General features: G+C 45.5%; 6 protein-coding genes and 1 pseudogene across 6 annotated transcripts; 1 reads left to right on the top strand and 6 right to left on the bottom strand.

The window, feature by feature from the left end:
* Window positions 1-942: 942 nt before the first annotated feature.
* On the bottom strand, window positions 943-3,039 carry LOC121053215 (anthocyanidin 3-O-glucosyltransferase 4-like). Its single transcript, XM_040524382.1, is given in 4 exon segments — window positions 943-1,290; window positions 1,293-1,556; window positions 1,559-2,131; window positions 2,965-3,039. Coding segments are annotated over 4 exon segments (1,137 nt in total). The 3' UTR covers window positions 943-1,065.
* Window positions 3,040-3,617: 578 nt separating this feature from the next.
* Window positions 3,618-5,061, bottom strand: LOC102713467 (annotated as a pseudogene).
* A 2,349-nt stretch (window positions 5,062-7,410) lies between these two features.
* LOC102717342 (UDP-glycosyltransferase 73C4-like) lies at window positions 7,411-8,930 on the bottom strand. The gene has a single exon (XM_006654539.3). The coding sequence runs from the start codon at window positions 8,928-8,930 to the stop codon at window positions 7,470-7,472; it is 1,461 nt and encodes a 486-aa protein (XP_006654602.2). The 3' UTR covers window positions 7,411-7,469.
* A 4,297-nt stretch (window positions 8,931-13,227) lies between these two features.
* LOC107304238 (UDP-glycosyltransferase 73E1-like) lies at window positions 13,228-14,996 on the bottom strand. The gene has a single exon (XM_040524428.1). The coding sequence runs from the start codon at window positions 14,969-14,971 to the stop codon at window positions 13,520-13,522; it is 1,452 nt and encodes a 483-aa protein (XP_040380362.1). The 5' UTR covers window positions 14,972-14,996; the 3' UTR covers window positions 13,228-13,519.
* A 2,509-nt stretch (window positions 14,997-17,505) lies between these two features.
* LOC102717066 (UDP-glycosyltransferase 79A2-like) lies at window positions 17,506-18,147 on the bottom strand. The gene has a single exon (XM_015837166.2). The coding sequence runs from the start codon at window positions 18,145-18,147 to the stop codon at window positions 17,506-17,508; it is 642 nt and encodes a 213-aa protein (XP_015692652.2).
* Window positions 18,148-20,012: 1,865 nt separating this feature from the next.
* On the top strand, window positions 20,013-23,922 carry LOC102716782 (traB domain-containing protein-like). The gene is made up of 9 exons (XM_006654537.3): window positions 20,013-20,467; window positions 20,856-20,903; window positions 21,049-21,108; window positions 21,850-21,936; window positions 22,027-22,131; window positions 22,843-22,956; window positions 23,123-23,223; window positions 23,307-23,418; window positions 23,652-23,922. The coding sequence occupies exons 1-9, from the start codon at window positions 20,144-20,146 to the stop codon at window positions 23,775-23,777; spliced, it is 1,077 nt and encodes a 358-aa protein (XP_006654600.1). The 5' UTR covers window positions 20,013-20,143; the 3' UTR covers window positions 23,778-23,922.
* Window positions 23,923-24,265: 343 nt separating this feature from the next.
* LOC102713189 (peroxidase 1-like) lies at window positions 24,266-26,063 on the bottom strand. The gene is made up of 4 exons (XM_040524097.1): window positions 25,719-26,063; window positions 25,451-25,636; window positions 25,188-25,353; window positions 24,266-25,057 (listed from the first exon to the last, which is right to left on the bottom strand). The coding sequence occupies exons 1-4, from the start codon at window positions 25,962-25,964 to the stop codon at window positions 24,627-24,629; spliced, it is 1,029 nt and encodes a 342-aa protein (XP_040380031.1). The 5' UTR covers window positions 25,965-26,063; the 3' UTR covers window positions 24,266-24,626.
* Window positions 26,064-27,322: the final 1,259 nt, after the last annotated feature.

The raw sequence follows: 27,322 nt of genomic DNA, 5'->3' as shown, positions 1-27,322 counted from the left end.
AATATGGATAATATGTTAAAATATAAATAAACATGGAGAAATAATACTTTTAATGGTCATTCAAATAGATGAGTTATTGGACATGCTACGACAGACTAGCCAAATAGGTTGCCAAGCTGGCTATCTAGCCAAGTTTGACAGCCAAACTGACCATTTCCTCCTTCCAAAATATAAGGCGTAACCACTTTACTCATATGTTCTAAAATATAAGACGCGCATTAATTATATTGCTACGTACATTGGTAGATCAATAAACTAAAGCAAAACTAGATATCATGCATTGGCTGGTTTGTACTAAGTATATGTATGATTAAATATTTCTTGGTCTTTGTGTACAAGGTGGTTTTGCCTTATGTTTTGGAACCGAGGGAATAACTAGGAATCTTTTACTTTCACTTATTTATTATTGGGACTAAAAAATATATGAACCATGTATGATGGAATTTGGTTAGTCTCTTTAGAGTATATGAGAAATATTGCCAGTCAATTTTTTTTAGCCAGCTAGCAATAAGGGCATTTGACTACTGAGATTTAGTTAGACTCTTCATTGCTCTCAAGGTAAAAACAAAACGGGCATTTTAATCCTGCCTAGCTGACCGGAGATTTAAATAAATAACCGATGCTACGGTGAGAATTATATATGTCATCGTGTTACTTTTCGTTTACAAATATTATTTTTTTCATAAAACACCTAAACAGTCGTCTATGCGATCATATACTATCGCGGTGCACAAACATTTGCAACTGAGATTTACTTCAGCCTAACTAAAAACTAACAAAAATTATAGCACCGGCTCTACGAAGTCCGAATCGAATCTTTCGGTTGGCCGAAGGCGCCACAAACGAAGCGGGTCGCCTCTTTTCTGCAGATCTCCGCAAGATGACCCTTCTCCCCGCAACAATAGCACATAACGTTTTTCCAATGCTTGCGGTAATCGTTTTTATTATTGGATCTAATAGTACACATCTTATTCAGTTAGGTTCAACGATGAAAAACAATTTGATACCTCGAGATAACAGTATCTTGACATACTTTTTGTTTAACGGGAGCAAGTCTCTTTGCAACTATTTCGCTCGCATTAGATCGTCGATGAGGCGGCGCAGATCACAGTACGACGAGCCGCCATCTGCCACGGCGGCGCGGGCCTTCACGGCGAGCTCCTTGATGGCGCTCCTCGCCGTCTCCGCCGCACCTCCTGGCTCCATGAACCTTGACACGGCCTTCGCCACTGCCTTCGCCGGGACGACCTCCTTCTCCTCGTCCCTGGTGCTCCGCACTCCGCGCCGTCCGGCCATAGCCGCTCCCCGATCCCGAGCACCGCCGTCACAGGCCTCTCCGTGATGAATTGCTCGCACACCATTGGCCATGTCAGGACCGGGACTCCGGCGCCGACCGCCTCGAGCACCGAGTTCCATCCGCACTGCGTCACGAAGGCACCGACTGACGGGTGGGCCAGTATCGCCGTCTGTGGGGCCCATCCTCTGACGACCATCCCGTCGTCTCCAACCCTCTCCTCCCAGCCCTCCGGCGGTGTCCACCCGTGGCCCCGTGGGTCCTCACCACCCACAGGATTGGCTTCTCGGCGGCCTCTAGCCCCATGGCCAGCTCGTCGAGCTGAGCTTCCGAGACGTGGGCCAGGCTACCGAAGCAGGCGTAGACCACCGACCTGGCCGACTTGGAGCTCAGCAAGTCGAGGCATGGTGACTCGCCGGATTCCGGCAATGGCGGCGGCGAGACGGGCCCGACGAAGTAGGCGCGCTTGGCGTGATTGTCTCGCACGTACATCTCGCAGAAGTCGCCCTCGAGGTCGAAGAATGTGTTGACGACGGCGCCAAAGTAGCTTGATGGCCGTGACCGTGAAACTAGCTTCTTGGGTTCAGAGCGGCCAGCGACTTGCGGCGAGGTCCTCAAGAACTCAGGCAACTCGGTCGTCAGAATCCTTAACTCGCGGCCGGGAAATATAGGGACGGTGACGTCCTTCGCGTCGTTCCTGACGGCGCCGATGAGGCCCAATGTGATGGTGGAGAAGGCGCCGGTGACGAGGAACAGAACGCCTGGCACACTGAGCTCATCGGCGAGGCTGACGTTCCATTGGATGATGCGCGCACTTCCACCGTTGGATTGTGCGAGCTTGATGAGTTTGATCGTGAGTTTGATCACGCGGCCTTGGGCTGTGAGCGACGGGAGAGAGAGAGGAAGAAAAGAGAGAGAGAGGAGAGAGAGATTCAGAAAAAAAATTAAAATAACCTAACATTTGGACCCACCGAACGTCACGTTAGCGAAACCAGCCAAACAATAGGTCAATATTTTTAATAGATTCTATAAGTTTAGGGATAGATATTTCTGTTATTTCGGTTAAAGAACGAAAACAAATTCGACTTTAAATTTAGATACTAATTGTGAACTTTTTCCTTAAATTTTATAAATAAAAGGTCAGATCATCAACGCCCCTAAACGTCATCATAGATTCGTTGCGTCGTGTTGGAAGAACAAATAAGGGGCAGTACTTTTATTTTACCTCTTGTTCTGTCCTTTGTTTCAAAAATAATATCCAAGTTTTTCTAATGGAAATTAATGGGCCAAACTCGGATTAACCATAGACAAGAAAAGGGATGGACGTGTACTCGCGAAGTCATGATTTATGTACAAAAATCGATGGGATAGTAACTAAAACTAATTCAATAAGAAGGTAGATTAGAATACTAAGCACTTTGATCAGCTGCAATCGAGATTTGTGGATGGACCGCCTACCTACTGGCAATAAAACAGATTAGGGAATATTGGTGGTTGGCTTTGCAGTCATCTATAAAAAATGACGGTATCCGTCCTCGCACAAAGATCTAATTAAAAGTACAGGATGCATAGGCCAATTTTGTATAACCTACAGAAATGATACTTTAAGGAAAAATGATGAGAAATGGCCAATCTTTTAGAAGTTTTTGGATGATAACATGAACATTCACCTTGACATGATCACATGAACTAGATGAAATCTTTACAATGAAAATGTTAGCAACCTCTGAACTCTCTGAAGGCATGACAGATATCAGGTAGGCAGGGTTTGCAATGTCATGATTATCGTCACGATAATCATAATAATCGACTAGACTGTCAGGGCATGATAGCCATAAACCATGTACGCTTTGGCTCGATTAATATCATAAGAATTTAAAAATATTTGAAAGATAAACAAAACATCATGGTAATATATCGTGTTAGTCGCGATGTGTGATTTTTTTAAAAAAATGTGATTATTGATATCGCAAAAAACTACCGCGGTTATCGTTTCTATTAAAACCGTGGTGATAATCACTATCTACAGTGGTTTGATCTCAAAACCCCGATGATTTTATTTAAAAAAATTGAATTCAAATTCGTGTGATTTTTACGTAATTACCGCTAATAATGGCGCGTGATTTCGGCTAACGAAATGATAAGTAAAACCAGGTGCTGGAGTGCTGGACAAAAGAGTTGTTCTGCACTTTGCACCCTGCATAGAACGCTTCTCGCAAGTTGCATGCAACATAGCGAGATGAACTGGGAGCCTGGAACAGAATGCCTCAATATCGTACAGAGAAATGAGCAGATGCAGCCAGTGACTTGCATACCGTATAGACTACCGAGGTCTCGTTGCGGCCTCGCCGGCGGCCGCTCTTGCTAACCAGATCGTCGATGAGCTTGCGCAGATCGCCGTACGACGAGCCGCCTTCCGCCACGGCGGCGTGCGCCTCCGCGGCGAGCTTCTGCGCTCTGAGCCTGGCCGTGTCCGCTGCCCCGCCGGGCTCCAAGAACCTCGCCACGGCCCGAGCCACCGCCGCCGCCGGCACCACCGTCTTCTGCTCGTACCGCACGCTCCGCGGCCCGTCCCACACTCTCTCCCCGATCCGCAGCACGTCCGTGACCAGCCTTTCCTCGATGAACTGGTCGAACACCAGCGGCCATGTCAGCAAAGGGACGCGGACACCACGGCCTCCAGCAGCGAGCTCGACCCGCAGTGTGTCATGAACGCCGCCGTCGCCGGGTGGCCGAGGATCGACGTCTACGGGACCCATCCTCTTGCCAGCATTCCCCTGTCGGCGACACGCTCCTGCCACCCCGCCGGCGGCGTCAACCCGTCGGCCCTAACCGCCCAAAGGAATGGCTCGCCGGAGGATTCCAGCCCGAGAGCCAGCTCATCCAGCTGCTCATGTGAAACAGGAGCAAATGAGCCGAAGCATATGTACACCACTGACCGGCTTGGCTTCGAGTCCAACCAGCTGATGCATGACGGCTGGCCGCCGTTGGCTTCCGCCGGCGGCTCCGGCAGGCAGATGGACCCGACCAAATAGGCGCGCTTCGCGAAGCCGTTGCCGACGAACTTCTCGTAGTACGGCCGCTCCAGTTCCAAGAAAGTGTTCACGGCGACAGCATGGCACCTCTGCTGCCCTTGTACCAGCTTGCTCATGTCGATTCCATCGACTTTCCGTTGAGAGGTCAAGAATTCCGGCAACTCCGACATCGGGATTCGTAGCCTCGCCCCCGGAAACCCAGCAACGGTGACCTCCTCCGAATCAGAGTCAGTTGCAGCAGCGAGGAGGCGCATGGTGAGCTCGGAGAACAAGCCGACGACGAGGAACGAAACGCAGGGCACGCCCAGTTCTTCGGCGACACCGGCGTTCCAGGAGAAGTGGACGTCCGTAACGAGGGCGTCGGGAGACTGATCCTTGATGAGCGCCTCCTGCACCGGCCGTGTCAGTGGCTCGTGGACGGCAAGCGTCGTCGACGCGCCACCCTTCAGCGCCGGCGGCGGAGAGGTTCTCGACGCCCGGCGGGAGGCCGGCCACCACTGGGAACGGATACGTGACGACGCCGACGATGCTGCTCGCCGCGGAGCCGTGCCGCGCGAGGTCTGATCGGACGACCGAGACATTGGCCGGGGTGACGGCGAGGGTGGGCTCGACGGCGCCCGGCCTGGCCGTGGCGAGGCGGACGGCGAAGTCTGCGAAGGGGACTATGTGGCTGGTGGCGAAGAAGGGGATGGGCAGAACTCTCAGCTTCTTGCTGCGCTCAACACACGCCATTATTTTGCGCAAGCTTTTTTCTTCTTCTCTGCTTTGCAACTTCTTTTCTGGTTTGGAACGGAGCTAATGACCGATGGGCATTTATGACTCTGCGCAAGATGTTTGTTTTTGGCCTTGTTTAGTCCAAATTTTTTTTTAAAAACGTCACATCGAATTTTTAGATACCTAAATAAAGCATTAAATATAGATGAACCAAAAAACTAATTGTAAGAAATCTTAAGACGAATCTTTTAAGCCTAATTAGTCCATGATTAGCCATAAATGCTACAGTAACCAACATGTGCTAATGACGGATTAATTAGACTCAAAAGATTCGTCTAGCGGTTTCTACGCTAGCCGTGAAATTCGTTTTTTCATTTGTGTCTGAAAACCCCTTCCAACATCCGATCAAACATTTGACATGACACTTCTCCTAAAAATTTTCTCAATCTAAACACCACCTTTATACTCGACGTGGATACGGGCTACCTACTTGCTACCTCCATTCAATGAGATTTATTCCGGTTCAACAAAAAGTAATTTGAGATATCGGTATGTTGAGATACCAAATTATTTTTCACTATTGAATCTAGCTAAGTAGGATATGCGTTGTTAGATCCAACGATCAGAAATCATTTGTTATCACGAGGTACCGGTATCTTGAGGTATTTTTTGTTACTTTTCGTTGGACCGTAAAATTGCTCCCATTCAATTTAGAGATTTGATTTGGTCTAATAAAAAATACCTCGAGTTACCAGTACCTCGTAATACTAAATCATTTCTGATCGTTAGATCTAACGGTGCATATTCTATTTAGCTAGATGTAATGGTGAAAAACGATTTAATACTCTAAGGTATCGGTACCTCGAGGTTTTTTTTTTGTCCCGAGCAAATATATTAATAATAAAAATAGTGATTATATTTTTTTAAGATAAAACGAATGATCACACTATAACATAAACCGTGCAAAATGTAATTATTAGGTGACCAAGTGAGTCATCTCATATTTTCTGCCCTACCTACTTACCATGGGGCTGTTTGGATCAAAAACTTCTTTTTAAGTTCTTATGACATTGAAGTTTAGATATTAATTAAGAGTATTAAATATAGACGAATAACAAAACTAATTGCATAAATAAAGGCTCTAATTAATTTATAATTAGCAAATGTTTACTGTAGCATCATATTCACTAGTCATGGACTAATTAGGCCCAATAGATTTGTCCTACGAAATAATCCAGAATATGGAGTGAGTTTTATTCCTAGTCTATATTTAATACTTTTCTAATTAGTGTTCATATGTATATTTGATGTGACGTGGAAAATGTCCCTGAAAACAAAATCTACATCAGTACATCACATTGGAACTGGAGTCTTTTTTTATTTTCTGGATTAAAAAAATTGAGGAATGATGTATCCTTTTAATTGTTCATTTGTTGCGTGAGGCACCAGACATAGTAGTAGCTAGCTAGTCATCACATCATCGACGTTTGCTCGAGGGGGTGTTTAGGTGGAAAATTTTTTTATTTGTTTAAGGAGATGTTTAGTTGGGAAAATAAATTTTTTTTATATTAGACGTTTGACCGATTATCTGAAGGGTTTTTGACATGCATAAAAAAACGAATTTCACGGCTTGTCTAGAAACCGCGAGACGAATCTTGAGCCTAATTAATATGCTATTAGTGCATGTGTGTACTGTAGCACTTATGGCTAATCATGGACTAATTAGACATAAAAGATTCATAAAAGATTCGTCTCACGATTTCTCACATATCTGTGTAATTAGTTTTTGTTTCATCGATATTTAATGCTCTATTTAGGTGTCTAAAAAATTCGATGTGATATTTTCGGGGAAAATTTATAGAAATTAAATAAGGCCTTAATATTCTTCTTGTATGGCTGTCTTTTTAGTATCATATATTGTTACTAAAAAAATGATGGCATATATACGTCCTCCTTGCGCAAAGATCTCATTAACCGACATAAATGACTTTTTCATGAAAATCGATGAGAAATTCACTCTTTTATAAATTTGTCGATGATAACATGAATACTCACGGTTTTTTCTTATCGTCTATAACAAATATTTTAAGGTATTAAAAATTTTATGATAAAATTCTACAGAAAAGTTCTTAAGTAGTATCGTAGATTACACCTCAAATTAGTAAATTTTATATGCTAAAACACTCGATACGCTGACATGAACTGGATGAAATCTTTACAAGAGGAACCTGCATGCTCTGAAATGAAATCTCTGAAGAGATTTGTTATACACTTTGCACTCTGCATAAACTTTTAACGCAAGTCTCAAAATCAACATAGTGACATATGATTAATTTTCTCAGTGAAATCAATGAACTGGGAGTCTGGAACAGAATGTATCAACATCGTACAGATAAATGAACTGTTTTTATCTCGCAGGGGGCAGCCTACTGAGGTTGCTTCGCGGCCGCGCCGGCGCCGGCGGCCGCCCTTGCTTCAACCAGATCGTCGATGAGTTTGCGCAGATCTCTGTACGACGAGCCACCTTCCGCCACGGCCGCGTGAGCCATGGCGGCGAGCTCCTGCGCTCTGACCCTCGCGGCGTCCCCTGCCCCTCCAGGCTCCAAGAACCTTGCCACCGCCCGCGCCACCGCCGCCGCCGGCACCACCGTCTTCTCCTCGTGCCGCACGCTCCTCGGCCCGTCCCACACCCTCTCCCCAACCCGGAGCACGTCCGTGACCAGCCTTTCCTCGATGAGCTGGTCGCACACTAGCGGCCAGGTCAGCAGCGGGACGCCGGCCGCCGCGGCCTCCAGCACCGAGTTCGACCCGCAATGCGTCAGGAACGCCGCCGTCGACGGGTGGGCAAGCACCGCCGTCTGTGGGACCCACCCTCTGAGCAGCGTGCCCCTGTCGCCGACGCGCTCCTCCCACCCCGCCGGCGGCGCCCACCCGTCGGCCCTGACCGCCCAAAGGAACGCCTTGCCGGAGGCTTCCAGCCCGAGGGCCAACTCATCGAGCTGCTCCGGCGAGACGGGCGCAAACGAACCGAAGCACACGTACACCACAGACCGGCTCGGCTTCCCGTCCAGCCAGCTGATGCAGGAGGGCTCGCCGGCGTCGGCGTCGGCGTCGACCGGTGGCTGTGGCAGGCAAAGGGGCCCGACCAAGTACACGCGCCCTGAGAAGATGGTGGACGCGAACTTCTCGTAGTACGGCTGCTCTAGGCCCAAGAACGTGTTCACGACGTAGCCATGGGATTTCATCTGCGATTCCTCCATCCTGGGCAGGTCCATTCCGTCGAGATTCCCCTGGCAGGTCGAGAACACCGGCAGCTCGGGCCTCGGGATCCGTATCTCCGACCCTTGGAACCTAGCGACGGTGACCATCTCCGAATCGGAGTTGTTCGCCTCGCCCTCGGCGAGGAGGCCCATGGCGAGCATGCTGAATAGGCCGATGACGCTGAAGGTAACGCAGGCCATGCCGAGGTCCTCGGCGACGAAGGCGTTCCAGGTGAAGTGGACGTCCGAGACGAGGACGTCAGGGGACTGCCCCCTGATGAGCGCCTCCTGCGCCGGCCGTGTCAGCGCTTCGTTGACGGCGGCGGCGTCGACCCGCCACCCTTCGGCTCCGGCGGTGGAGAGGTTCTCGACGCCCGGCGGGAGGCCGGCCGCTTCCGGGAACGGATACGTGGCGATGCTGACCACGCCGCTCGCCGCAGGGCCGTGCCGCTGGAGGGCTGATCGGACGACCGAGACATTGGCCGGCGTGACGGCGATGGTGGGCTCGACGGCGTCTGGCCTTGCCGCGGCAAGGCGGACGGCGAGGTCGGTGAAGGGGCCGATGTGGCTGTTGGCGAAGAATGGGATGAGCAGGATGCGAAGCTTCTTGCTGCCCGGAGAAGCCATTTCCTATCCGTATTATTGTGGAAGAGCTGCTTTTTAATCTGAACTAGGAGTAGTACTCACTCTCTCTAAATATATTTGCTTTGGCTATATATGATCCAACTATGATTTGGAGCTGAACAGGATGGTTGAACAAATTAAGAAGTGATTTCTTTCGATTGCTTGAGTGAGAAAGGGATAATATGCGAGTTATGATTTGAATTAAGAATTGAAGTTTATCCAAGAGCAAGGTAAAATAATGGAGATTAGCTGCTGACTGTAACAGTGTTACACCCTCCAATTTATAACGTAAAATGTTTAACTTTTTTTTTAATGTTTGACCATTTGTCTTATTCAAAAAATATGAAAATATTTTGCTTGTAACTTACTTTATTACCAAAATAACTTTAAGTATAACTTTTTTATATTTATACTAAATTTTTAATAAGACGAACAGTCAAAATTATAAAATGTTTAACTTTTTTCCTGTAATGTTTGACCATTTGTCTTATTCAAAAAATATGAAAATATTTTGCTTGTAACTTACTTTATTACCAAAATAACTTTAAGTATAACTTTTTTATATTTATACTAAATTTTTAATAAGACGAATAGTCAAACGTTAGAATTGTAAAATGTTTAACTTTTTTCTTGTAATGTTTGACCATTTATCTTATTCAAAAAATATGAAAATATTTTGCTTGTAACTTACTTTATTACCAAAATAACTTTAAGTATAACTTTTTTATATTTATACTAAATTTTTAATAAGACGAATAGTCAAACGTTAGAAAAAAAAATCAAACATATTACGTTATGAAACGGAAGTAGCAATACACGTCGTATAGAGATAGCATAGTGGTTGTACCTACTTTTGAAGCTAATGTAGTTTTTTATCCCATTATCTAATGGGGTGTTTGGATGGCAAAATGAAAATTTTTGGTGTTATATCGGAAGAGGTTTTTGAAAACGAATGGAAAAACGAATTTCATAGCTAGCCTAGAAACCTTGAGACGAATCTTTTGAGCCTAATGAATCCGCCATTCGCATATGTGGGTTACTATAGCACTTAGGGCTAATGATACACTAATTAGGCTTAAAAGATTCGTCTCACGATTTTCCCCTAACTGTGCAATTAGTTTTTATTTTTATCAATATTTAATGCTCTATTTGTTTGTCTAAAGATTTGAGGTGATGTTTCTGGGAAAAATTTAAGAAAAAAATAGAGCACAAACGGTAGGTAGTACGGAGTCCATTAGACTAGATATAATAGTCCATCCACTCTAAAATATAGTAACTTAGTACCAAATTAGAAATAACCTAATTCTATAAATCTACTAGTGGTTGTGAGAGGGAGAGGCTACTTGGAACCATGTGGGGCCAACCAAGTTGAGGTGGCGCTTATGTGATTTACCACGTCGGATGGGAGTCGGATGGGAGGAGGGGGTGTTGCGGCTACTCCGATGAATGTAGAGATGGCAACGAGAAATTCACCGTCGGGGTCACCACCATGTCCCCATTCCCGTGGTGAAAAAATTTCCCATCCCCACCCCGTGAACTACGACGGGGCTTACATCGAACCTTTCCCTAATCACCGCGGTGATTTTTCACTGTGGGTTTTACTGCCTCGTTAAATCAATGAATCTATCGTAGTTCGTCACAGGTGAGTGCATGAGGCAGCGTGTCGATGGTCGGCGGCCCAACGCAGGGGGCATGGCGGCAGCGGTCGACGACCCACCGCAGGGGGCACCCTAGCACCCCACAGGCGTGAAGGCGAAGAGGGGCGACACTCCGGCGTGAAGGCAGGCGAATGGTGATGTGCAGGCGGCCCGTCGAGCGGAGGAGGGGTACCGCCACCACGAAGGACGCCACGTCAGCAAGAGGGAGGGTCAGGCGGAGCCGCGAAGAGGAGGTGGCGCCATGGCGACGGGAGGCCGACGCGTCGGGGAGGCGGGGGACGACCATCGGGCGGAGGCCGGAGAGACCACGGGCAGCCGATGCGGCGGGGGGAGGAGGGCGTCGGGGGAGCAGTCGTCGAGCGGAGAGGCAACGTGCTGCCGGTGGAGCGAGGCTGGAGGAGGGCGCGACCGTCGGGCTTGGCCAGATCTGAGGGGGAGAGAACGGTGTACTTGGTGTACTGATGTGTTGATTTTGTTGACCAACATTTTTTTTGAGGAACTGTTGACCAACATTGACTAGAGTCAGGGACTTAGTGTCGGACTTATATACATGTCTTATGGGCTTTATTATTTTGGACCAAACCATATCTAAAGTCTATACTAAGTCCCTAACAGTATAAACGGGTTACCACGTAGAACGGGGACAGAGAGTGATGCACCGTCCGTGTCCCCGCCATCCCGACGGGGACGAAGTTAATATCATTTGCATCCCCATAGATAGGGTATCTCAGTCATCCCCGTCCTCTAATAGGTGAATTCATTACGGGGAATCGGATATCGGGTCCCGTTACCACCATTAGATGAATGACATCATTTCATGGCGAGCGAAACCCATCAGCGGAAGCAGAAAGAAACCGACGGCTCAAAATGGGGGAGCGGCGACGACGTGCAAATGGGTCGTTTTGCACGGCGGCGAGACGGTGGTGCGACGATGGAGCTAGAGCAGGGCGAGCGGCCCTAGCGGCGCTTTGGGAAGGTTTGCGAGGGCTCAATCAAGGCGCGAGCGAGACGGCGATGGGAGATGGGAGGTGGACGGTGGACTCCGATGCGAGAAGATGAGCGGTGACTCTGCTTGGCCTCGTGCGGTGGCAGCGAGCCGAAAAACGGCAACTGCGACTACCCTATTTCGCTAGGAAGCTAGCTAGCGATGGGACAGTTGATGCGTGAATGGGAAATCGAAAGGGGAGATCACTGCTACTCCATAAAAAATAGATTTCTGAATTTTGGGTATAGGACGCTTGACTTTTTATCTTATTTAAAAAAATTATTAAAAATGATAAAGATTACTTATATGCAAAATATTATTTATATTTTATCATATAATAACAATAAAATATTTATAATTTTTTTAAATAAGACGAAGAGTCAAAATTTTTATCTAAAAAATAAAAAAATAGCTTATTTTAGTACGAATGTCGTAGCGACGAGCCACGAGGAGAACACAAATGCCCATATTTGCAAATGAGGTCTGGTTAAAGTTGGGAAAAAAATTTTGGGAACGAGGTTATATCAACGCGTATGGTTGTATTAAGCGTAGTCTAATTATAAAATAAATTTTAGATTTCGTCTGAAAACCGCGAGACGAAAAGTCTAATTAATCCATCATTAGCACATGCTGGTTACTGTAGCACTTATGGCTAATCGTGTACTAGGCTCAAAAGATTCGTCTCACGATTTTACCTACGTGTAATTATTTTTAGTGTTTATGTATATTTAATGCTTTATTTAGATGTCTAAAGATTCGATATGATGCTTTTGGAACTAAACATAGCCTGACTCGTCAAACAGGGACACATGGTATTTTTTTACGGAAAACGCTCAATATCATATTTGCAAAAATAATTTATAAATATAATTTTTATACACGTATTCTTACCAATATAAAAATCAAGTCTAAAAAATAAATTTTGGTGAAAAATATCAAAATCAACTTCAAATTTAACGCTAAAAATTTTATTTTTTTGTCCGTACAAGCGACAAGACAGGGACACAAAGCTTCGAGTTACACCCAAAGTCAATAGTACCGGCACAGCGCTCATACTTAAGCTTATGAGATAAAGTTTAAATTTTTAATCTTAAATTTAAAATTAACTTTAGATTTTTTAATTAAAGTTTATTTTTGAGGCTTGTCTTTTAAAACCCTAACAGAACACATTTATTTTTCGGCCTACCTTCGCCGTTACACCATGCGTTTATTATCGTGTTAGTACAGTGTTTGGCTGAGTACCACAGTTGAGTTTATGTCACACTTTATTATACTCGGTATTAAACTTCTACCCATATGATTGGTGAATATTTTGAGAGAAAAGTAGTTTCCAAATGACAACAAACTATTTTTATACGGGTGTATTGCAGTATTAGATCTTGTTATTTTAAAAATGACGGTATATATACGTTCTCCTTGCGCAAAGATCTCATTAGCCGACAGAAATGATTTTTTTTTGTTGAAAAAGATGAGAATTTATCACACTTTTAGAGTTTGTCGATGATAACATGAATACTCACTTGATATGACGACATGAACTGGATGAAATCTTCACAAGAGGAACCTAAGCAAGCTCTGAAATGAAATCTCTGAAGAGATTTGTAACATTTGTTATACATTTCGCACTCTGCACAAACTTTTCACGCAAGTCGCAAAATAAACATAGTGAAATGAACAGGGAGTCTGGAACAGAATGTATCAACATTGTACTTAGAAATAAACTGGTTTTATCTCGCACTCGTAGGGTACAGGACATTTAACTATTTGTCACTCTTAAGATTGAATGATAACAGATTTGTCGCTGTCTATTTATAACATGTGGATCCTCGTATACCTATGACACGTGCGTTCAGTGACAAATCTGTTATCAAAGATAGTAAAAGGGGCGAAAAGTTAATTATTCGGTAGGGTGCAACCAGAGCCAGTGACAGCATGTATACAGTTCCAGACTAGTGAGGATGCTTCGCAGCCGCGCCGGCGACCGCCCTTGCTTCGACCAGATCGTCGATGAGTCTGCGCAGATCACTGTACGACGAGCCACCTTCCGCCACGGCCGCGTGAGCCATGGCGGCGAGCTCCTGCGCCCTGATCCTCGCCGCGTCCCCTGTCCCTCCAGGCTTCAAGAACGTGGCCACGGCCCGTGCCACCGCCGCCGACGGCACCAGCGCCGCCTTCCTGTACTGCACGCTCCGTGGCCCGTCCCACACCCTCTCCCCTACCCGCAGGACGTCCATGACCAGCCTTTCCGTGATGAACTGCTCGAACACCAGCGGCCATGTCAGCAACGGGACGCCGGCCATCACGCCCTCCAGCAGCGAGTTCCAGCCGCAGTGCGTCAAGAACGCCGCCGTCGCCGGGTGGGCGAGTATCGCCGTCTGCGGGACCCAATCTTTGACCAGCAATCCCCTGCTCCCGACGCGTTCCGCCCACCCCGCCGGCGGCGACCACCCGTCAGCCCTCACCGCCCACAAGAACGGCTCGCCGGATGCTTCCAGCCCGAGAGCCAGCTGATCGAGCTGCTCCTCCGACACGGGAGCAAACGTGCCGAAGCATATGTACAGCACCGACTGCCTCGGCTTCGAGTCCAGCCAGCTGATGCACGAGCTTTCGCCGACGCTGGCCATGGCCGGTGGCTGCGGCAGGCAGAGGGGCCCGATGTGGTAGGCACGCTTCGCGAAGCCGCTGCTGATGAACTTCTCGCAGTATGGTTGGTCCAGAAACAAGAACGAGTTCACAGCGATGCCGTGACACCTCGTGTTCGCTTGCTCCCACTTGAGATCCGAGTCAACGTCCGAACGGGTGGTCAAGAAATCCGGCAACTCGGACCTCGGGATCCGTAGCTCCATCCCCGGAAACCCAGAGATGGTGATCTCCTCTGAATCGGGGTCGTGAACGGCGGCAATGGCGAGGTGTATGGCGAGTACGGAGAACAAACCGATGACGTTGAATCGAACGCAGGGCATGGCGAGTTCCCCGGCGATGTCGACGTTCCAGACGAAGTGGAGGTCCGAGATGAGGGCGTCGGGGGACAACTCCCTGATGAGCGCCTCCTGCGCCGGCCGGGTGAGCGCTTCATCGACGGCGGTGGCGTCAACGCGCCACCCTTCGGCGCCGGCAGTGGAGAGGTTCTCGACACCCGGCGGGAGGCCGGCGGCTTCGGGGAACGGGTACGTGGCGATGCTGACCACGCCGCTCGCCGCGGAGCCGTGCCGCGCGAGAGCTGATTGGACGACCTGGACGTTCGCCGGCGTAACGGCGAGGGTGGGCTCGACGATGTCCGGCCTGGCAGCGGCGAGGCGGACGGCGAGGTCGGTGAATGGGCCGATGTGGCTTGTGGCGAAGAAGGGCATGAGCAGGACTCGCAGCTTCTTCTTGGTGCGCTCGGCGCCGGCGGAAGCCATTCTTTTTCCTGCAAGCTTTTTTTTTTCCCCTTCTTCTTCTTCTTCTTCTTCTCTTCTCTAGCTTGGAGCGTTGATGTGTTGACTTAGGTGGTGTTTAGCTGCCAAATTTTTTTGGCAAAATCATCACATCGAACGTTTGACCAGATATCGAAAGGGGTTTTCGGACACGAGTGAAAAAAAGAATTTCATGGCTAGCCTAGAAACCGCGAGACGAATCTTTTAAGCATAATTAATTCGTCGTTAGCATAGGTGGGTTACCGTCGCACTTATGACTAATCATGGACTAATTAGACTTAAAAGATTCGTCTCATGATTTTTTACATAACTATTCAATTAGTTTTTTTGTCATGTATGTTTAACGCTTTATTTAGATATCAAAAATTCGATACGATGTTTTTTTTAAAAAAAATTAGAAACTAAACGATCGAGAAACTGATTTCCTCAACAAGAACGTGACTACGTGAGCGAAACAAGAAATTTTCTTTTTCTATCGATGTACGGAGTACTCGACGAAGTCTACCTGCTCCACAACGAAATTCCCCGCCTTTTTTATCGATAAACCTCGATCCATCTGTCAAACCACTCCGGCTGCAGTATTTGATTGGTAATTCCGAAATTGTATATGGTTATAAATAACGACAAATCAAGCATACCCCAGATCTAACCAAAGATATATTTTCTCACTTCTACTTTTTGTTTATAATTATAATTTTTAATTTACAGTTGATTGTAGTGCTTTTTTTCTAGTTTTCTAGTCTGTTTTTAAATGGTATATAAAAGTTTTTAAATTTTAAATTTTACTTTATAAATATAAAATAAGAAAAAGACGGGGACCTAAAGCAAGAAACTTAACTTTCCTCTGTCCTTCCAGCGATACCATTTCTTTTATTGCTATGTTCCTTGCTTAATACTAGATTTTTACCTTCCTAAACAATGGCCCTAGTTCAATTTATATCCTTCAACATGCAAAACCGGATATATTGTATCCTTTATATAGTGTAACATTGTTTCGGCGATGGTTTTGTAATACTTGACGTCACATGCCACATTAACCTAAAACCTAGTTTTGATCCGATACGGTGTCTATGTGAAATAGCTAAAAAAATATACGGTAGAACCCACATAGGATATAGGACCAACATGCCAGCCTCACTTAATGCGTGCCATCCCTATCCTAACCGATATGGATGGTGTCATAGCGGTAGTATGGTGTGGCAACCGAAAATAGGAGCTTGGGAGGCGGGTAGATGGTGAGAGAAAGTCGAGAGGACAACAATGGTAGTGAGGTGGAGTCAAAGGAAGGGGAGTAGAGCCTGATGCTCGGAGCAATGGTAGGGTGCGTGGAGCAAGCTCTACCTCAAGCTTGTATTGTGGTTTATATCTGATTTTATGGTTGATCAAGTAAAATCATACTCGGCCCATTGTTGAGGAACGTAATAAGGACATTTTCCTTTTTTCGCAACAATGTATGGTATGCCAGGAGAGCAACACAAGTATGTCCGCATGATCACCTCGGTTGAACTGGCCCACCAAAACACAACCTCCGTCCCCGCCACGGTTCGAAGCAACAACTCCCCACATGCTGCCAATCCCTTTCTCGCTACTGTTTATACTTATAAACCAAAATTTAAATTTTTAATAATAGATTTAGAGTAGATTTTGAGATTTTCATCATAGTTTATTTTTTATACTTGACTTTTAGATTGCTAAAAATATGTATATAAAAGGTTTATTCACAAATTATTTTCGCCCCGTGCGAATGTGTGTGACACTAGCCGTGTGGGACGTAGCTAGGCCATACCAGGCACACTGCCACATCGTTAACATCAAATTTTGGTAAAATTTCTTATTGGATTCGTATAAGAAAAGACGCAATAACACATGAAAATTTTATCCAGAAGAGTTCAAATCCAATAGGGGATCGTGAAGACCAAGACATGGATAGCATATTTTTTTTCTTTTATCTCTAAGAGAGTTAGAGTCCGATCCGGACTTGTTATTTCTTTTTATCTATTAGGAAACAATGTCGTATTTAATAGGAATTAGAGCTAGAGTCGAAATAGAATTTGTTATTTCCTTTTATCTATTAGGAATCATGTGATGTGTCCGATATGAACTCGTGTCCGTCCATGGGTATAAATATGTACACCCAGGGTCATCGTAAATTATCTACTTCTACATATATAGATTAAATACTCTCGGCGCATCGCCACCCTCCTCATTGAGGATTTATCACCGGTGGAACTTGGCATCTGACGCGGAGCTGTATCGTCTCGATCTCCTACGAAGGGGTAAGTCCTACGTTTCGCCGACCACGGTAATCGTATCGGCTAGATTCTGATCTTCTAATATGCTTGTACGCTAGGTATCATATTAGTTTCAGCTTAGGTTACTTTCGTATCTTAAGTTGATCTGGTCGACCACTTTAGATGATCTATATTAGTTGTTTGACATATTTAATTTGATACTATCTCGATTCAGTCCGATCTAATTTTATCGGAGTTCTGGTCGATAAGTTACCGGTCATCGGCTTCTTAGCGATTGTGCAGGTCGATTCCGTCGAGATTGCGCCGGCTGGTCAAGAAATCCGGAACCTCGGACCGCGGGATCCGCACCTCCGGCACCGGGAACCCAGCGACGGTGGCCTCCTCCGAATCGGAGTCGTCCGTGATGGCGGCGGCGGCGAGGAGGTGCATGTCGAGCCCGGAGAACAAACTGATGACACTGAACGAAACGCACGGCACGCCGAGCTCGTCGGCGACGGCGACATTCCAGAAGTGGGCGTCCGTGATGAGGGCGTCAGGGGATCGGTCCCTGATGAGCGCCTCCTGCGCCGGCCGTGTCAGTGCCTCGTCGAAGGCAGCAGCGCTGATGCGCCACCCTTCGCCGCCGCCGGCGGAGAGGTTCTCCACGCCCGGCGGGACACCGTCCACGGCCGGAAATGGGTACGTGGTAACGCTGACCATGCCGCTCGCCACTGAGCCATGCCGCTGGAGAGCTGATCGAACCACCGCGACATTGGCTGGCGTAACAGCAACGGTGGCCTCGACGACGACGTCGGCTGGTCTGGCTGTGGCAAGGCGGACGGCGAGGTCGGTGAAGGGGCCAATATGGCTGGTGGCGAAGAAGGGGATGAGCAGGAGTCGCAGCTTCTTGCTGTGCTCCGCAGAAGCCATTCTTCCCTGCAAGCTTCTGCTCCTGTAGCTGTTGCTGTGTTGCTGGACCCAACGAATACATGCACGTCCTGTCCAACACATAAATAACCACACAAATATTGCAGTAACTCCAGTTTAGAATAAAATTTGGTCCAGAACTTTAACAGTGCCGGTTTTAACGGTATATTGTAAACGAAAAAATATAAATAATATATATATATATATATATATATTTATCAATTTAAAAGCCAATGCAGAAAAATAAATTTCGGTAAAAAACTCTAAATTTAAGTTTGAAAAAAAAATTAAATTTTAGCTTATAAATGTAAACATAAGCTAAAAAATAGGTGACATGGACAAGGTATATGGCAGAGCACATTGTTCCACCCATATCTTTTTCTTCTTGTCATACCTATGGGCTAAAATTTAAATTTCTACATTTAAATTTACATTTAAATTTAGAGTTGATTTTAGGGTTTTTCATTATATCTTATTTTTCAGCCTTGACTTTTCGATCGTTAAGAACACATATAAAAGTTTTACTCATAAATTATTATTTATTTACAAATATGTCGTTTGCCTTTTTCTCGGAAAAACCAAACAATCACCACTTCTATTTTTATAAGTCATGAAAAAGCCAAAGTATAAATAAAAAATGATTTATGGATAAAATAATTATATGTGTGTTCCTTGTTATTTAAAAGCAACGCTGAAAAACAAATTATGATGAAAAAACCTCAAAAATCTCCATTGAATTAAACATATATCAATATACTTTCATATTCCAAACATACCACAGGTGAGTTCGGCTGGGGGAAGGAAGGGGTTAGTTCTCCGGCGTGGAGTGGAAAACATAGTAATAGATTAGTACATGATTAATTAATTATTAAAAATATAAAATAAATTAATATAATTTTTAAAGCTTTTTTTTATAGAATTTTTTATGAAAAATACACCGTAGCCGTTCGAAAAACGTGCGCGTGAAAAAAGAACGTAGGATTAGGAGGTGTGCCGAACGCGGCTGACGTAGACCTAATCACACAGTGAGTGCTAACTGCTAAAATAATTTGGATAGTTGTAAATTTATGACCGATTTAACTTACTATTGTAATCACTGAAATTTAAAATAATATCATCAAAACTATTCAATCTATATTTTGGTAGATAATGTCGTTAAACTTTTAGCACACGCTTGACCATTTGTCATATTCAAAATGCTTACATAATTATCATTTATTTTATTATAATTAGATTTATTACTAACTATATTTAATCATAACTAATATTTTCATATATTTGCACACAATTTTTTATAAGACAAGTAATCAATCAACTTATGTATTAAAATTTTAGAATATAAAAAGTATTATTTAAGTGACACTCTTTCAAATATACACCCTTCTCATTTTAATACAGGATATCGTTGATCCATTAGTATATGTTTGAACATTCGTCTTATTTAGAAAACTTATATAATTGTTATTTATTTTTTGATTAGATTTATTACCAAATAAAATATAATTATATTTTAATTCTTCTCATATATATATATATATTAAATAAGATAAACAATCAAAATTATAATAAGAAGTCAAAAACAGCGTGTATTAAAATAGATAGCGGTAGAGTATGTTCGTTGCGTGAATTGCGTCGCCTGGTCAGCAGGTTCCGGCTCGACGAAGCAATAAAAAGCAAAAAATTAACCGCGCCGTAGTGATCGACTTATCACTGCCTCGGACGGGCCAGATGCTTCCTACGATACGATGAATCCAATCCAGGCCGTACATTATCTGGGCCCACATTTCAGAAGTCCACTCCGCCGGCCCGCACGCACCCCACGACGACGAACTCTTCTTCCTCCTCCCCCTCCCCAAATCGACGCCCGCCGCCGCATGATTCGCCGCCCTCCTCCTCCTCCTCCTCCTCCTCCTCGTTGCCTCCTCCTCCCCGCCTCCGACTCGCCGTCGCCATCGATCCACCGACTCGGCCCCTGCCGTCGCAACCCGCCTCGCTGGGCATGGCCCTGCTGCGCGCGGGCCCGATCCGGAGCCTTGGGTACGCACGCGGCCTCTCCCCCCTCGCCCTGCTCATGGATCCGGCCGCCGACGCCGAGGGCGCGGGCTACGAGGACGCCTCGGAGTTCGCCGACGCGGAGACGGATGGAGACGAGGTCGCGGGGCCGCGGATGGCGGCGGGGGGCGAGGAGGTGAGGAGGGAGCTGCCCGAGGAGCTCGCCAGGGGGGTGGTTTGTCTCGAGTGCGAGACGTCGCCCGAGGCGGAGGCGGCGGGTGCGGGCGCGACCTGCCGCGTCTACGTCGTCGGCACCGCCCATGTGTCACAGGTGAGTTAGGATCGTCGTTCCCGATATATGGATGTAGCCTCGAATTTTATGGAGAACACAGGAGACTATCTAGCCCCGACTTTTTTAGAATGTGCACTCGTATGATCGTGGCAGTCCAATTTTTCATTAGTAAATTAGTTCAAGAACTTGTAGAGTTTAGATTGCCAGCGAAAAGAAAGGGGAGCAAAACACAGGAAACATGTAAATGGAAGCAAATGTAAGGGAAAAAGTCTGCCCTTTTTTATCTGTAATTTACATATATATGTATCCGCAGTGGTAATACTACGTCATGTGCAAATTAAATTAAGTGTTGCTGTATCCACTAGTTACAACTTATGTGCAAATTAAATTGTGGATTCAATATCTGAATGTTGATTCACTTTTCTAGGAATCATGTGACCAAGTAAAAGCCGTCATCGACTACCTGAAACCTCAGGTTCTTCCTCTCTTTACTCATCATCAATAATTTCACCAGTTGGTGAATCATTTGGCAGGTTGGCTGCCTTCTTATGGAGTGCTTATTGATAATTGATCTGGAAGATCTTATACTAATTACTTGACATCTTTTTAACAAATGTAAGGCTGTTTTCTTGGAGCTCTGTGCCAGCAGGGTTGCCATTTTGACACCACAAAACCTTCAGGTATGCTTATTCAAGATCTACTTCTTTTTTGGGTTGTGGTGGTTGTTACATGTTACCTATGTTACACTACAGGAGGAAGGAAACACTTTCCTGTAATTTTCTTTGTTGTGGTTGCTGTACATGTAAAAGCTAAAAATGAATCATAAGACATGAATACACAATGAGCGAATCATGTGACATGAGAATACACTGTGAGCATGCAGTCTATTGTTCTCTGATTTTTATCTGTTATATTCCCTCAAATAGTGAAGACAAACTATTTAGAGTGTTGATATGTGGTCCTGTACTTTATGGAATTAAACTCAACTGGAAAAAAATCTCTTGTGGACATCTCTCATACAACACTAGTAAAGGTTTATTTACCCAAGAGAATTAGAAGATGACCTACACAAAGTTTTGTTGAAATTATGGCCATGGTATTGTACTGTATTTCTGATCAGCAATTGGCATGTATGGCCATGCCAAATATTATCAGATAAACCATAAATATTTGCAGCGAATGCCAGTGCTGAAATGCCGTATATCAGTATTTCATGGCTTTATGTGTGAATGATGCTTTTCTTGGTATAATTTTTTCCCTGCTGAATCCTTATTTTTTTATTAAGCGCGTATCACTTTTTTGTGCTATACTACTGTGTAGCAACATGTTTTTCTTTTAGCGTTATATAGGTTGCAGCCCTCATTGACATAGTGTTCGGGATGCTATATCTAACATGTTTTATCATTCTGCTATCTTCATAGGTTCCTACCATGAACGAAATGATTGACATGTGGAAGAAAAAGAAGATGAACACTTTTGGAATACTCTACAGTTGGTTTCTTGCAAAAGTATGCATTGATGCTTGTTTTGCAGTTAGTACTTATTGTTAGATAAGTTTTTTTAATGTTACCTGGGGCCCCATGTTTTTGGCATGCAAGGTCGCTAGCCAGCTTGATGTGTTACCTGGGGCTGAATTTCGAGTGGCATTTGAGGAAGCAATGGGTTATGGTGGCAAAGTTATCCTTGGAGACCGCCCTGTCCAGGTATGCAATCTATCTACCTAGTGGTTGAATTTGGTTGTCTCTACTATATAAATAGGTTATTGATAGATGCAAGATAATAATAAAAAGTGAAAGGATACTCACAATAACTAAAGCATGATGTTTTTTTGTGAACCTAGTACAAACAAATGGTAACAGTTTATTATGTTACCTCCAATTAATCAGCCACATATTCATGTATTGACATTTTCACTTGTCAATTTGAATTGTGATGAGACCAATTCTATCATATAATGGTATATCTTTCCCCGTGACATCTGAAAAAACTGCATATTTTTCGAATGGTCATCACATCCAGCTGGTTGCAAGGAATAAAAGATAGTTGCCACTGCTTATGTGCGTCTTAATTTTTTGCTGTATGATATGGAGTAATGACATTAGTTCTTCTGTTATTTGACTCAAAAGTTGAGATGTGTCTTGTTATAATGATCCCTAGATCATATATAACTTTTGATTACTAAAATACGGACATTTTGATTGTTCATGTTATGTTAATTGTCTTACTGTTTGCTGAGCCTGCTTGTTTTGGTATCGGATTGTATTCTTTCAGCATAGTATGTTGGTCTTTATTCTTTTGAAATTTTGGTACCATTATAACTTTTTGCTGAATAACCATTAACCAATAGTTTGATCAGCATTTGAAATTCCAATAGCAATGTTGCCATTTTGTCATCATCTTTATCTGTTTTGAAGATCACTTTGAGAAGGACTTGGGGGAGGATGTCATTATGGCACAGGGCAAAGTTTCTGTACTACATTGTTTTCCAGTCCATATTTTTACCAAGCCCAGAGGAGCTTAATAAAATGGTACGATATCTTCTTAGATGGATTGAAATGTACAGTTCCATTGGTTGGGAGCTTTAAATACTCTGAGAGGATCATATAACTCAATATACTTTCTAGACTTTAGTATAAATATACAATAACCAGACTTTACTCCATTGTGTAGTAATTACAAAGCTTGTCTATGCAGCTGAAGGACATGGAGGATGTTGACATGCTAACACTTGTTATTCAAGAGATGAGTAAGGCATTTCCTACCTTGATGGAGACACTCCTACATGAACGTGATATGTGAGTCACTTAAAAGTTTGTGTTGATATTTTCAATTGTCACAGCAATCTTTTGTGCTTGAATAGTTCAAATCACGTTTGCAGGTATATGTCCTCCAAATTATTGAAGGTAGCGAGGGAACATTCATCGGTGGTGGCAGTTGTAGGAAAAGGACATGTTTCTGGAATAAAGAAAAATTGGGAACAGCCCATCCAGGTTAGATATTTTTAAACAGTTATATGTTTTGTACCAATAGAAAATTCATCATCCATCTAGGTAGTTATTCAACAGAAAAGTTCTGCAGATTTTAATTTTATATCCACCATTTTTCCAACAGTTATATGTTTCATACCAATAGGAAATTCATCATCCATCTAGGTAGTTACTCAACAGAAAAGTTTTGTAGATTTTAATTTTATATCCACCATTTTTTCCAACTCTTTCTGCAGATAGAAACTTTACTGGACTTACCAGTGGTTAAGCAAGGTGCTTCAAAGATGAAAATTTTGGCATCCATTGGAGCATTAGGTGGTGTAGTAATAGCAACCGGAATCTACATATGGGGTAGAAAATAACAGTGCCAATCCAATATTTCTTCTTTTCATCGTCCCATAATGCCTAACATTGTATTTACCTTTTACAAATAATCTTTAAATTCACAAATAGATGCAATTTTCTGATACTGAAGTCAAAACAAATGAAACGACAAATTCAGTGAAATTTTGAAATGTGTCTGTTTCCAATGCTATCATTTCTGTCCCCTTGAACCCTTTTCCTTACAGAAGGCGCTACTTCTGTATTCTGCATTATGGCATTGTAGTTATTGTTGTAAGCTCGAAGTAGTGAGCAACAGAGCTTCTCGTGGTATGGACTTTTAACAAGCATTCTGTTCTTATTTATTCACACAGGTTTGCTTGCGTTAGATTGTTGCCGTCTTCATTACTAAGTTATATGTGCAATTTGATCAGATTTGGTGACCAACTTGTGGTTGACCAAACGGTTGATTCACCAAACTAACAATGCTACGAACAACATATGAATGAGCAACCAACTCCTTGCAACATTTGTCATCAAACTTATACAAATTCATTAGTATATGTAGTACTTGTCTGGCAAGTTTATAACCCTGATTCATACATTGTTACAATCGATGTCGTCAGATCAAAAGCGTAGAAACTGCTTACAAGTTTCTGGATCAAGTCAAAGTAGATATGTTACAGAGAAAACCATATACTTCTACAGTAAGGATGGGTCGACCCGCGAATAGTTTAGGGTCCGTTCCAGTTTAACAAAATGAACTAAGTTTTACCACAAGATAAAATTTAGTTCATTTAGTTCAACTGGAGTTCATCCTAAAATGCCCGTGAATCGATCTACGGCCATCCATATTCTACGGATCAAATGCTGTGCAACCCTGAATCAAGCTAGTCGACGAGGGTGTCGCACGTCGGCCTGACCTCCCCGAGACGGCCGGTGAGCACGTCGGTGCGGCCCATCTTGACCATCGCCGACGCGAAGTCGGCGAAGTACTCGTCCGGCGACGACGCGTTGGCCAGCTTCTCGACGTAGCCCCTCGTGACGGGGTCGTCGCGGAGGCTGCCGTCCGACTGGAACAGGCCCCCCGTCGCGAGGACGTGCCGGTAGTAGCTCAGGTCGAACGTGAAGCCGCTGCCGGGGTCCATGGGCACCTTGGCACCGCCATGGCTGTGGCCGTGCCCCGGCGGGCAGAGCTTCTTCAGCTTCGCCGCGTAGCCGGCGTCCAGCGACGGGTCCTGGTCCATCCTGCCGGTGCCGGTGAAGTTGTACAGCCGCTTCTGGAACGCCCCGCAGTGCGACGTCCCGATGCTGTGGCTCCCTGCGCGCGGTCACGCACGTACGGCGGCCGGCCATTACCGCCGGTTCTGTTAAGCTCGCAGCTCGCTTTCGCCGTCGTTCGTCCACGCGAGAGGCAAAAAAGGGAAAGACGACGGTGTGGTGGTACGTACCGAAGAGCACGGCGATGTCCTTGGCGCTGAGCGACTTGACGCTGAAGAAGGTCTTCACGTCGACGATGTTGGAGTCCGGCGGCGCCAGGTCGTTCTCCGCGTACTCGGCCACGCTCACGCCGCCGTCCCTCCTCCCGGTCTCCACGTCGTACCACGGCCCCTTGCTCTGCGATCAAAGAGCGCAGCACAGTTTAGCAGGGGTAAAGCACAAGCTAGATAGCAGAGCGCGATTTTGCAAGAAGCCATGGGGTTTCGTGCTCTACCAGGTAGACGGCGTCTCTCGCCGCCATGGCGATGATGTCGGCGCAGGAGACGGTGAGCGGGCAGACGCTCTCCAGCCTCGCCTTGATCCGGTTGATGGCGTCGTAGCCTCGCATGCTCCGGTTCGGCGTCGCGTCCCTCTCCCCCTTCCCACTCCTCGACCTGAGCATGATCGATCCATCACACCCCTGCAACCAGCCAAGACGAGAAGGGACCATCGATCGATCGCCATGGATGAATTGACCAAAGAGCTTCGTTTGGTTCACCTACCTGCACGAAGCAGTCGTGGTAGTGCATCCGGAGCAGCGACGGCGCGAGCGTGGGATCCTCCTCGAGGATCACCCTCATCTCGGCCAGCACGACATCCTCCGCGACGAGGCACGTCGCGCGGTAGAACCCAACCTGCAACCCGCCGGCCGCCTCCGTCCCCGCCTCGCCGGCGACCTCGGCGCTCGCCCGCAGCAGACGCAGAGCCACCACCAAAAGCAGCAGCAGCAGCCGCAGCTCCCCGGACATGAGGCGACTCAACTCAACGCCAAGTCGCCAACGGCGCCGCCGGAGACGCAGGAGCTACAGGAAAGGGGTTATGGCCCGCGCGGCGCAACGGCCGATCGGTCGGACGGGACGTCGAGTTGTACTGCGGCCATGGCGCGCGCGCGGCAAAAAAGGTCAAAGCGTTTGGTGCGCGCCGTGCTTTCGGTCCTTTCGGATGGGTGCGTGCGGCGAGCGAGACGCGGGCACACCGAGGGCCTGATTGTGACCGACTTGGATCGCATACCATTATGTTACTATCTTTAGGGTCACTGACACGTTGGGTTTCATTTCGTATGAGACCAAGTTCAATACTACAGCTAACTATTAGCTTCAATTTATCTATAGTCAATCTAATAACCAATTTATATAATAGCTATCTACAAAGCATTAATACACGGTTTCACATATCATACACACATTATCTCTTAGAGCCCGTGCTACAGTTGACTATAAATTAGTAATTTATTACTCTTCTCTTTCCTCTCTTATTTTTTTAAAATATGTTTGACTTATAACCTGCTATTACCGGCTCTAATACACATGTTAATGTCACTGTATCGTGTGCTCTACTCCGCCCTCGGCGTACGCGAGCTACCACCACGCTTCTGCTGCAAAATTGCTCCCGGAGTTGGTTGGTTGGTTGGTGGGCGAGCTGGGTGCAGTGCGGTGCAGTGCAGAGGCCGGTCTCGGCGTTGCGGAGGGACGCGTGTTGCTGCTGCGATCGGGTGGCACGGAGTTTTCTTTCGGCTTTTTTGGATGGAGAGCGTTGGGGGGAGTTGGATCAGGCGAGGTGCACGTTACTTTGGTTGGTTGAAGAGAAAGGCCGGATTGGGTCACCCAGGCCCAACCATATCGGGCCTACACAGAGAAAGCTACTGAGGCTAGCTCGACTGTTGAAGTGGGGATTTCAAGTCGAAAAGGTAGGGCACTCCGAGGTGGAGGTTCGAATTTTGGGCGTTCCTAGAGCTAAAAAGTAAGGATGCAGACAAGTCAGCCCATAAACCTGCATATGTATGATTGGCCCACTTAACATGTCGACGCTTGATTGGAAAAGAGGGGAGCAGATTCATTGATAGAAAGTGCCACTACTACGGCGGCGTTCGGTTGAAGGTTGGTTAGTTATTCAACGCGAAAAATAAATTAGTATATGATTAATTAATTATTAATTATTAAAAAAATATAAAATAGATTAATATGATTTTTTAAAATAACTTTTCTATAGAAATTTTTAAAAAAATACACCGTTTAGCAGTTTGGAAAGCGTGCGCACGAAAAACGACATGGATAAGTTAGCTTGCGGGGGCTTGCCAAACGCGGCCTGCTTCTAACTTCTAAGAGAG

Source organism: Oryza brachyantha, chromosome 5 (assembly GCF_000231095.2).
Source record: "Oryza brachyantha chromosome 5, ObraRS2, whole genome shotgun sequence".
In the NCBI taxonomy this organism is placed as follows: Eukaryota; Viridiplantae; Streptophyta; class Magnoliopsida; order Poales; family Poaceae; genus Oryza; species Oryza brachyantha.
This window is presented reverse-complemented; position numbering and strand designations above follow the sequence as displayed.